The 12,915-nt window shown below is 32.5% G+C and overlaps 1 protein-coding gene across 1 annotated transcript in view; it reads right to left on the bottom strand.

Annotated features, from left to right (window-relative positions):
- The window catches only part of CCDC178 (coiled-coil domain containing 178), a gene marked incomplete at both ends in the record, with an annotated part of 177,418 nt that extends 164,808 nt beyond the window's left edge, over positions 1-12,610 (bottom strand). The window contains 7 exons of the mRNA XM_081996631.1: positions 43-185; positions 2,179-2,399; positions 5,275-5,475; positions 6,830-6,924; positions 8,419-8,453; positions 10,498-10,625; positions 12,553-12,610. Of these exons, the coding sequence (XP_081852757.1) occupies positions 43-185; positions 2,179-2,399; positions 5,275-5,475; positions 6,830-6,924; positions 8,419-8,453; positions 10,498-10,625; positions 12,553-12,610 (881 nt within the window). The remainder of the gene's footprint in view (positions 1-42; positions 186-2,178; positions 2,400-5,274; positions 5,476-6,829; positions 6,925-8,418; positions 8,454-10,497; positions 10,626-12,552) is intronic.
- Between the last annotated feature and the right edge of the window lie 305 nt (positions 12,611-12,915).

The raw sequence follows: 12,915 nt of genomic DNA, 5'->3' as shown, positions 1-12,915 counted from the left end.
AAGCTAACAGGACATTATAATACCATATGGAATAGTTCTTACTTGTATTGACTCAGTAGCATCTCAGCATATGTAATTTTCTCATACATAGATTTCATCTTCTTTTCAGATTCTTCATCAATTCCTTTCATGGTCTTTTGGATTTCCATGAGTTCACAACAAGCATCACCATATATTTTTGATGTCTAAGAATATAAAACAAGTTTTCTGAAAGATGTTATATAAAAATCATACATAAAGTCTAAATAAAAAATAATGTAAAGATTTGTCTGATTCTTTGCCGTTTAAAAAATGAAGTTTAAAGTAGTACTTCGTGATGTCATACAACTTAACAACAAGTTCTGCATGGTCTGCAATAGATACAATCCTAGTGAAAGACAACAGAATGTGTGTTGTAAAATTGCATGACATAAATGTTAGCAAGAGGGCTTTCATTCTGTTACAAACCTTTGAAGTTATCATGAAAAGGTGTCTACTTCCATGGGAAAATAGTGACCTCTGGAGCAGAAAGAAAGAAATAATGTTGAAAGAAACCACTGAGGTTTCACTCAGTGATCTGACAGATCCATTACTTAAAATATGTCCTATAGGGTATGCAAGCCCAGCAGTCACATATATAAAAGTAAGGCCTGAGGTAATGCAAACAATGAACACAGTTTTCACTGGTATAAATAGTATTGGGACACTCAGTTCCTGACAACTCTCAGACACATGCACGTCTACTGTCTCTGCTTTTCAAAATATTAGAAATATAAACAAATAACATGATATAAAATCTTCATTATAACCTCGCACTTCACTGCTCAAACTGGTTCTCTGGATATTAAAAGCTGGAGATTCAAAATTAAATAATTGTTTTAATTGCAAAGAAAATTAAGTATCAACTACTTTTTTATGGTGATGGGAGGAAAAAACAAATCTGAGTAACAAAACGCATATAAATTAGAGCAAAATAAAGGTCATAAATAATTTATTTGACAATTAGAAATTTTGTTGAAATGAAATACATAAATAAGTTACAATAACATCAAATCTATCTTCTTATGATACATAGTGTCACTTTTTGGAAAGAAAGAAACAAAAACCCTCTGAAGAAAAGTATTTATTTAAGATATTCTTTAGAAAAAAATATTTTAAGTCTATGTTCTGAGTTGTATGTTAGTACACCTCAATATTTTAACTGCATACAATATATTCTAAGATATTAATAAGAAAAAAGGATACAAAATAAAAAAACAAAATAACTAACTTGATTTTTAGTTAGCCAGTATTTTGAACATATCTCATAGCACTGATAGAACTGTGAGCTATTTCATACATCAGAACTAATTAATGGTAATTCTCATATTATTTTTGTAATAGGCAATTAACTTTTTTAATTTTAGAAGTATTTTGACATGACTGCTGAGTCCTCAAAATATGAAAAGTTGACAATAAAACAAATTAAAATAAATAATATTTAAGAATAACCTACAAACAAAAGACCATTTTTAGACTGCAAATACCTTGAAAAGAGACTAATCTCTAGATTTGTATTGAAAAGTTACTATAGAAAATATATAGAAAACATAATAATTAGTACTAAAATCTGTACCTGAAGTAAGACAGTATCCCTCCCATTTTAGACATAAATTTTAAGCCACCTACAACTTTGCTACACTTTGATTATTCAGCCTGACATTACCCACATTAGGCATTTATTATCAACAAATAATAAATTATTATCAATAAATACTATCAATAAATAAATTAGTAAAAATATACATTAGCACTTAAAAATAATTAAATCTTACAAACATTTTTTGGCACCTTCTAACATCTCCATATTCTGTAACAAAAGCTGATGTTTGTGAGAAATCTGAGAAGAATCTATGCAAATGTCAGATAAGTGCCTTCTACCTTTCCCATGAAAAAACCCACATGAAATCAACTTACAAAGTTAGAATTACATTCCATATATGCTTAAGAGACATTTATTAAAGGCCAAGAGCATTATCCTCCCTGGATTGTGACTGCACCGAGTGCCTGCATGTAGCAGTACAGGCACACAATTCACAGGCTTTGTGTACAAAATTTAAAACTAGCTTTGGTACTTCCAAAAGACTGCTGCTCTCTAGAAGAGTATACACCTATGTAATAGAAAGGTTCTAAAAGAAACATATTTCTATTTGTGTTTACCTTTTCATAAGCCAGTAACACATCCTTCACAGCTTCACCCTCTAGATTCAGCTTTTCTTCCAGCAGAGGGCTGTGTTTCTTCATGAAGTCTATATCCTCCTGAATCTTTCTGTTGACTGTTTCTGTCTTAAGTATTTGGTTTTGTACCTGTCTCAGCTGATGGCTTTTACAGTCAAAATGCCATTGTAGCTCCAAGGTATCTTGAACACACATTTCATATTCTGTTAAAAAGATAATTAGCATAACAAAATGTGAGTATCTGACACCACAAATACCTAGTGAGATTAGGAAATACATTGTCATAATACTAAGCATAAGACTTGCAAAATTTTTCTGTAAACTACTTTGAAGGCTGAAAGGGTACATTGGTTACAAAAGACATCACCAAATATTGCATTAGCAGTGGAATTCTTTTTAAACTCATACTTAGTAATCCTAGTACGCAATTCAAGCAAATCTTCAAAATGAGAGGTGGTTTTGTTTTTATGCAGGAAATTAAAACATCTAGCCTTAAGGCATATCTAGAGGTGGCTATTATAACACAAGAACATCTCTACTGAGCTTCTTAGTCTCCAGCAACAGACATGTGGATGCAGAGGAAGAACAGGGCAAGTATAAATCTTCTCAATATGCCAACTATTTTCAGTTCAAGGACACCTCCTGAACTAAACATGGCTTCAAGAAAGCTAAACTAAATATACAAGCTCAAAGCCAACAACGAAAACATATTCATGTTGCCACACAAAAGTATGTCAGTCTTAACTCAGTTTGCTGCATTTACTTTTCTGACCTTGGCATAAATTTCCTATGGGTCTTTGCAAGCAAGTATGTGACTAGAGCACTGGTAGCTGAATGACAACACATGTTTTATTTTGCTCAGGGAACAAAGCTTATCAGACATGGTGTCCTGCAGCAGCTGATGTTCTACATGGAAAAATTATTGGTATGAAACCAGGGAAAGAAAAGTAAGATTATCAGATATGAAAACAGATATCAGAAAACATCTCAAGACCAGTAAACCTTGCTGTAAATTTAACAGAAAGAAGCACATTTCACTGAGGAAAAAAGGGTTCTCTAGCTCTGAGAAGTAGCTGTGGAATATTCAATGCAATCCCTTAACAGTCAACAAATTTTGCTGTGCTAACAAGGCAAAAATCACAAATTTACAAAATTATTATCTTATTGCTACTAAAATTTAAAGAGACATTGTATGCATAAGTGGCTTTTCTATATCATACAAAGTGATACCTAACATTAAGATGAATAAAATGTGTTTTATATTGGATTTTTGTTCTATTTCAGAGAAGATAATTTCAGTACATAGGTTATGTCACTGCAATTACCTGAATGTGCTACAGGACATAGATGCAGCAGGAGCTAGCAATAATGGAAATCTAGGGAAGTCTGAAGAAATAACAGGATTCAGTGTCTACTCTGAATGGGTCATGCAAACTTAATTAAGAATCTCCTGGGTTTGTAACACTTAGATTAGGGATAATTATAACATCCCTGAGGGTCTTTTCCCTTTATCCTCAATTCCATTTTAGCATAATTTTTGTCTTATAGATAATACTATGAAAAGTTATAATCCTGAAAATTACAAATTTACTCCAAGGATACAACACCATGCTGACATAGCCCACTGATAAATCAAGGGTGTTGGTTAATTTTCACAGCCAAACTTCATGCTAGTTTATTTTCCTTTTTTTTTTTTAAATACTGTATCATTTCATATATTAACAGAAATGAAAATGTGTTAGTTATATTCCACTACTCCAAACTTTTGATATTTATAGAGAATGCTAAACAGTAAAGTAAAAGTAACAGGAATGTATAGCAACACGCAAAACTGATTTACAGCTGCATCACTGTAGGTGAGTACATCAAAAACTAAAAAGTAACATCTCTGCAGCTCTAATCCTGAACTACTGTGCTGAAGAATGAAGATTATATTATGAACCTTGTCTTCTTGCAGTTCTTTGCTTCTGCAAAATTGACTCTCCCATTGCCATTGGATTTTATCCTGAAAGCAGTTTCTAACATATTAATGAATTTTAATCCTGATTATTTATTTGTCCTTTAGAGGCAATTGTGTTTAAAGAAAGCAACCTCTGCAAACTGCTAACACCTTAACACAGGTTTCTAGTTTCCAAGTCAAGAGTTAGCCATTAGCTAAAATAAACAAACAAGCAAATATTGTTCTCATACATTGTTAGGGATGTACGCTATTTGACATTTTGCCTTCTTGGGGCCAGGGGTGGGGGGGGAGAGAGAGAGAGAAAAAAAGAAAAAAGCATTTGGGACTAAACAATTCCTGGCTTGCCTCCATTATACACCGATTTTCACTCAGTGTTTACCTATCAGTAAACACAGTTATGAAAGACTCTCGCACTGTCACCACACTCTGGATTGTGAAGTATTTGTCAAAGATCGCAGGATGATGTCCCCCAGAATATGCACTAGAGTAACTGCGATTTTACATTCAGGAAGCTACTGTTACAAATTACACAAATTCTGTAAGTCCAGGTTCAGACAGGACCTGCTTTTGACCATGAGTCAGAAGACAAACAGCAACAGCTGCTAAGTAGCTGCTTTTTTTTTTTTTAATTTATTTTTAATTCTGTTGTGTAGATGTCAGTTCATCACAAAAGGGAATACTAAACGTTCTTAGAATCTGGGATTTCAAGGAGACCTGTCAATGGCTACATCAAACAATTCCTACTATAAATTTTATTCAAGTTTATCACCTTTTAATTTTTCTCAAAACACTTTTTTTTAATTTGTGGTTTAATCTATGGTTTAACTTAAATGCATTATTTTATAATTGTTTCAGCTTCTCATTCCTTGCCCCAAACTGAGTATTTATTACCACCTTAAGAGAGTCTTGTCCACTCTTGTGCTATTTCTCAAACAATGCTGAGCATTTCATAGTACTTTCAATTTTTTTTCCCAGATACATATTCAAAATACCAAATTCAGAAGAGTAAACATTGTACTCCTATTACAGTAAACACAACTATAGTAATTTCATAATTCTTATTCTTGGCAATGAACTGACTGAAAATTAACAAATATTCTTAGTTTCAACACCAATACCTTTTTGAACGGCTGCAGGGAGCTGCTGAAGCCTCCAAAGTGACATACACTGAATTTTCATGCCAAGTTTTTTCCTTCTCTGTTTCTCCAACTCCAAAGCCTTTTCTGCCTCCTCACGATCAGCCTCCAGCCGCTTAATTAGCTCAGTAACTTCCAATAGCAAAGCTTCTGTTTCCTGCTTCAAGGTTAATGTCTTGCCATCTTTAAAAATACATTAAAAAATATTTTTTATGAAAGCTTAATCATATGCTCTTTATTTGAGCTTCATTCTCAACATAAAGTTGGCCTGTTCACATGTATCACAGTAAGCACAATTGGTTGCATTGTTGTCTTTAAAAATACATTATAATTGTTTCTTATGAAGGCTTAAACATACACTCTTTATTTCAGCTTCTTTCTCAATATAAAGCTAGCCTCTCCACATCTATCAAGGCAAGCGGAACTGTTTACAAACAAAACTTTCACATTCAATAGCATTTTCCTCCAGCTTATTTCTGAGGCAGACTGCAATAAAAATGTATTAATATAGATGGTACAAAATTTTCATCTTTGCCTCATTGCTTAGGTAAGTAATCATCCAAATAATAGTACAAGTTCCAAATCATCACAATTTCTTAAAGAATACTTATTTCATTTTATTTTCCTAAGGAAGTATCAATGACTTCATTAAAGTCTTTGGAGTTCTAAGGATATTTAGTGTAACATCTCAACAGCACTGTTTTACTTGTGATACACATAAATCATCAACATTTCATTCTGTGAAATTTGGCTGTCAAAAATGCCTTAGTTATTTGTTTTGTTGAAAGATTCTTTGAGGCCACCATCCATTGTTCTGATCTATAAAAAATATATACATGCTACAGAGTCCAAGACATTTCCATTTTGATTCCACAGTCAATAATTCCCTAAATTATTTTGATTTAAAACTGCAAGCATTGAAAAGAAGGACAACTACTTTAAAATCTGGAGTGAATTTTTGGCTTCACTGCCATCAACAGAAATTTTATCGCACAATTTACTACAGACAGGATCGCCTCAGGCTAGTAGTACTTAAAAGGTTGCACATTGCCTTAAAAAAATTGCACACAATCTCCTTAATATTTAAAACTTCACTAAAAAATGCATAATCTGAGTAAAGATGTAAGCTGTAAAAAACAGACCTCTACACTGGGTGTACATTATGAATTCCCTGTAACAGCAATGCAGTTATTTGTTTTACAGAAACTAAATGAAAAAAAGCCCTAGAATTTCCAACAACCAACATAACTAGTTCAGTTTGTTCAAATCCTAGATGAGTTAAAATACAGTATGAATCTAAATACAGAAATGTAAATTATCATCTTGTAAATAGGATGATTTAATAGTACTTAATATAACATTTTAAATGTATGTGTCTTTCAACTTGACAGGTGATACACACAGATTTCAAAGGATACTCACATCATTTACATAGGACAGAGCAGGCAACGAGCAACTATCGTTACAAATGCAAAGCATATATTAAATGAGGATAAGTAACTTTTACCACTCACAAAACATTATGAAATATTCTTACCTTCACAAGATACATCAGCTCCTTTAAAATCCAGCTTAGTGGATAATGATAACCAGGTATCTCCAATAGATTCACCACTGACCTGTTTTGTTATCCTGTAGATAAAAAACACTGTGACTAAAAACTTTTAGACTGAATTTAAATTACCATTTTTAAGTAAATATTACTTTCACTAAGTCAAAATTTCCTTTCTTGAATCTTACACATTTAAATGCTGGCTAGTTAAATGGAATAAGTGTTAAAAAATACTGCAAGTCATATAGAAGAGTTATTAATTGTACAATTCCCATATAAGTGCTTTTCTCATATTTCTTTACAGAAATACAAGAAACAGATTTCTTTACATCTTGTACTTACAGAGATCTTCAATTTTTGTCCTCATACCCAACGATGTGCCAAAGAGAAACTATTGTAGAAAAGCTGTTACTCTTTCCAAGTTCTGAATATACAGGAGGAATATCTGCTATACTTCCCAGACTCTTCTAAGTGGCAGAAACGTTTAGTGCCGTCTCTGTGCAGACACAGATACCTTGCCACTACAGGTCTGATGTTGTTTCAGTTTTATCAGTTGAGGGGAAGGATAACCACCATCTGCTCATGCCCACATGTGTGGCTTAAAGAGCACAAAAACAGACCAGAAGAAATACTACTAAATTCTAGATATCTCCAGTGCAAACGTATCTAGAAAAAACAATTCTTCAACTTGTTATTTTAATTTAGGAATCATGTTCCATTTTGATTTTAACAAGCATACTCTCTTGCTCTCTAAAGATATGTAGTTGTAAACACTATAGTGTGATTCAAGGCAATTTTGTCACTTACAAGTTTTTTTAATCAAACATAAGTAGCTGGCAAATTACACTGAAAATACAAAAATCATGCATTTAATAAGGATCTTAACAGTATGCAGTATAGGAAAACCAGGAAAGAAAACAACTTGGGTTTTTTCCCACATGTTTTTACAGCCTGTGATGAAGAAATAGCTGCTTCATTCAAACTTTTTTCCTACTCCCTTTTTTAATTACTTGTCCTCTCCCTGTGTCTAGCCAAGCTGAAATGAGAGCAAATTTGACTCTCTATGCAAATTCAGAAAATTGTACGCAATATTTAGAGAACTTCTCAAAGATCAGAGTAAGTATGCAGAAACATTCAGAATGCTTATACATCATGTTCCAACCCAAAACTTAAAGCAACAAGAGCTTAAAATAAGGACCCTTACTCATATTTAGGTACCTGAGGTACAACTGGCACAATTTCAGAAGTATCAATAACTGAACAACTGTTACCAACAGAAATTCATCACTTAGGTGGGTCCCGAGACCTGCTATCATCTTGAATCTTTGGACATTAAGCATCAAGCAGAAAAGAAATGAGAAATTCTCCTTAAAGACTTTCGGTCGTCTGAAGTAACTAAATACTGCAGACACTAAGAATGCTTATTCTACATGCATTCTACATCACAGAAGAACTTAGTACACTCTACAGTTCACAGAGCAGACTTTATAGCCAGACTAACATCTCATCAAATAATTACCTGACATTAAAATAAATGCATTATTTTGTATGATTTTTTTATATATGATTCTTACCATGGTATCTTCTCCTCCTTAAACACACAATCATACTGCAAAAACAAAACATAAACTCCATTACACATCTCAGATGTTATGTACTTTTTCTGTTTTCTAACAAAGTATAATAGGCCACTGAAGAGGACCTAATTAGTGCACAGATGAATGTTTTTTAAGATTTTAAATTAGTTACAAAGGTTTTTGAATTTCTGAAAACTCCAAACAGCTGGTAATAAAACACAGGTTTTGTACGTATATGTTACGTATTATATAATTTTGTAGGATATTTTTAAAAAATCCCTTAATATTGTTAATTCTATTTTAACTCTTAACCTCTGTACTTTGTTTTTAATCACAAAACTACAGCAGAGATTCTGTCTGAACTTCACATGCTTCTTCGTCATTAGGGCTATGTCTACAACAGTAAATAAAACATAGCCAGATAAGTTAATTTGATCACATACACCATTAAATTGTTACTAAATCTTACTGGTACAACCTGCAGTAAGGGACATTACCACATTCACAAACCGTTCCCAAACCATTTCCAAGCACAGTTCAGGAACTGAAAAGGGTCAGGGACCATTCCTCAAAAGCAATGTGCATAATCTCTATCCTGGTTTGGAGAGTAAGAATTTAACAGTATGGATATGAGGTTTTCCATGTCAATTGGACAGATTGCTGGTAAAACTTCACTTACTGTCAGAGGTCTAAATAAATTCATATTCAAACAAGTAAAACCAAAACTCCCTATATCTGTAGTATAGTCATTTCAGTTTATATACCTAATTTTCATTTTTTAAGAGCATCAATAAAATACTCATTTTATAGCAACCCCACCTTTTCTCCTCTTAACTCATAGTTATAATGATGTCACCATCTAGAGGCCTCAGACTATTTTGAATCTCTGTATATTAAGTAACAAGAACTTAGAATAGATGCAGAAAATATGCACAAGACTTACACAAACAATTTAAGCTAACATTAAAATGAATAAACATCTGACATGTCAATGCTTATCCATCTAATTCATATATAGATGACAAAATTATGACATTAAAATAATTTCACTCTTCTCACATTATTTTAAATAAAGGTGAATGAGGCAATATAAAATTACCTATCGAATTAATGTCTATACTGTAAATCAAGATATGACTGTAGTTCACGCACTTTGGATTCTCAACTTCTGCTGCTGCAGTTGCAGAAATCTCCCTGCAGAGTATTTAACAGCATTTGCGGAATACTAATCTAAGCTAATTTTCCTGATGTGCTGCTATGACGACATTATTGTCAGCAATGGAGAGAAATTATTTAAAGATAACTTGTCTGTGCAAGCAGTGATCAGATCTTCCTACTTGCAGTGTAGACATATGCAACATTTATTAACATTTGGAAAACACTTCTCCAGTAAAAGTTAATTATTTAAAGGATACTAGTAATGTTCTCAAAGAAGCTAATGGGAAGATTTTACTATACTTTAAAACAGTATATATTGCATTCTTTTTTCATCTACCTACCCATTTCTTTAGCTTCCTTTTATTCTGGTTTCTAGTCACATAAAATCTATATAGGCTAGGAAAACTTCATGCATGGTTAGAGAAGGAACCATAACATTTTCAAATACGTGTCTCTCAATATGAGAGTAAAGAAACTTTTTAATCAAGGAATTGTTAGGTCTGTTCAGGAAAAAACATTGCTTACTGTAAATGACATAATATGGCACACAGCTCAATTTGACCATCTATTCAAGATTAGTACCAAAAACTATTTTGCAGAAAATTGAAATCATTGAAGCAACTTGACTCTGTGTGTATCTGAATCTTCATATATGAATTTACTAATCCTTATGATATATTGATATTACATTATGATATTGTGGTATATTGATTTTAATAAGATAGTTTGATTTGCCAAAACTGTTGAATAGATGAAAAACATGTCATGACAAGTAAATGAACCTGCTGGGCACCATTTTGGAGAGTATATATGATATGAAGTTAAATTTTTAAAAAAATCAACATAGTATCCTATTTAAAAATATATTTGTTCCTATAAAGATAAAAAGCACTTGGCCACTTTCAACGATAAATGTACCTGTTGAAAGCTTTTCTTCATCTTTAATTCTAATTCTTGAATGTGGTGAATAGCTTTGTTAATACAGGGTAATGGAGTATTTACAAAAGCACAGCTACGTTGCCTTGTGGTGATCCACTCATTCTTATCTGGAGAAAGAGAATACAGAAGGCTGCTAAACTTCACGTGCAGGCTGACACCAGATTTTTTCATACCTGAATTTATTCCTTTAATTTGGAACTTGGTAAGCTTTGGTCTTGAAATTACCCAATAGAACATAACAGCCACATCTATTACTATACACACTTTTTGCACAACATGTTATTCCTTTTTTAATATAATCTCAAATACAAGGAGACAGATTGAAAAATGTTTGAAGAGTATGAAGGAATAATTTCAAAGAGGTGAGATACGATAAAAGAGGCTAGGGTCAAAATACAATTTGCTATAACTAATTTTACATAATTAATCCCAAATAAATTGAGTTTGATAATTTTACACTAATCCTCAGCAAAGATTTTGCCGAAACAGAAAAATAGTATCAGAACCCAAAAAGGCAAAGGTGGTAGCTGCTATAGAAACACCCATAGCAAAAGAGAAAAGGTCACAGGGTCTTAGAGGCAAGCTTAGGCTACTCTTATGTATAAAATACTTAGTTCCAGCAAATGTTTTCTTCAACCTTATGAAGGAATGAAGTCCCAGAACAGTAGCTCCTGTGCTGGGAATTTAAAGCTACATGGCTAAATGAGCTGTTTTACAAGAACATGTGGATTTCAAAATTATGTTTTCTTTAAACTCTGTTAGCCTTATAACCACGTAAATAAATGACACTGTGGCACACTACTGAATGTTAACTATTTAATTAATACACAGAATAGGAATCTGACTGCAGAGGTCACTAATGAAAGGCATTAGGAAGCAGAACAAGACACTGAAACTTAGCAGTAGAGCTATTAAAAAGTGTAAGAAGCTGTCCTACAAACATGAAACATTAACCTAATTATGTTCAGGGGGATACAATGCTTTAATGTGCCTTGGAGATGAACCAAAAATAGCAATAACAGTCACAGTGATTAAACTGTAAAATAGAACCAGATAACCTTCATATACATTCTGTGGATTTGTTGGGGTTTTGTTTGTTTGTTTTTTTTTTAAAGAATAATCTCTTAGTGTTTTAATTAAAGTGTCAGCCTAAGAAGATTAAAAGTCTGTAGGTTACATAAGGCTCTTTTAACTTTAATTTATCATAAACAGCCTTACTGGAACAGAGAAGATGGTTTGCAAGATTTTGTTTGAAAAGACAGACCACTGAAATGGATATCAAAACCTGTTTCATAGGTTCTTGCTCTGCCTGTTCCTAGAGCCAGAAACCTTCACAGGATGCCTTCACAGCACAATCCTAACAAAGCATACATAGACTTTGTCTCTTTCTTGTACTCTGAAGCACAACACAGAAGTTCACATTTTGAGACCAACATTACTTTAATTTCCCCTAGTTGCTTCTACTGTTATTATTCTTACATTTTACTAAATTATCATTAATGTTGTAAAAATTATGTTTATTTTCTTTACATCACTAATGTAACTAACAATACCAACATTTAAAAAATAATCTGAAATTTTTTTAACAGCTTTAATAAAAAAAGAATACTCTCTAACTGCTTTGGTCTTCCTTGGTAAATGCAACCATTTATACATGCAAGTCATCTAATCCCTTTGTAAAAGCAAGCTAGAAATACAACTCAGTGAGAAAGTGGAATTATTTGCCATTTCCTTAAAATCTAAAAATTAAATTTAAATGACAAGTGAAATACAGCCAATTTTGTTTTCAGATAGAAAACTGAACTATCATTAGAGAATGCAGTGACACCAGTAAGTCAATGACTGACACTAAAAATCTAGAAATGCATCATTTGTATGAAGGTTTTTCAAGCAGTGTGACATAAGAACCAAGAAAGAGGACTAGTGTTATATAATGTTACAAATACAAAATATAAAATAATTTCTTATATCTTAAATTTAAGTCCTTCATTAAACCCTTTGAAAACTGTGTAATAGAAGACATACCTGATGTACCTTGGGATGGCTCATTACGGTCCTTAGAAGAACAGGAAAATGACTGTGTGTCAAACATTATTGCTGGTAGCACTTTTCAGCCTAATGATTAGAAAAATAATAATAGATATACATATATCTACACACATTTTAAAAACTCTTATTTTCATTAGCAAGAAAATGTATTCCAACAGTGATATATCTAGAGTACTTTTAAAGGTTAGCAAATCCATTTTCACTTTTCCTACTAAGGGAAAAGCAGCAATTAAACAGTTGATGGCAGTCCAAATCACACAGTGGATCCTCTTTTAAGTAATGAAATTACAGTTAAAAAGCAAATAAAAAACAAAACTGTCAAATTTCAAGCTATGTGTCTTTTTAAGT

The sequence above is a fragment of the Phaethon aethereus genome (assembly GCF_964289735.1).
Source record: "Phaethon aethereus genome assembly, chromosome: 2".
Lineage (NCBI taxonomy): Eukaryota > Metazoa > Chordata > Aves > Phaethontiformes > Phaethontidae > Phaethon > Phaethon aethereus.
The sequence above is the reverse complement of the archived record's forward strand: the minus strand, read 5'-3'. Positions and strand labels throughout refer to the sequence as shown.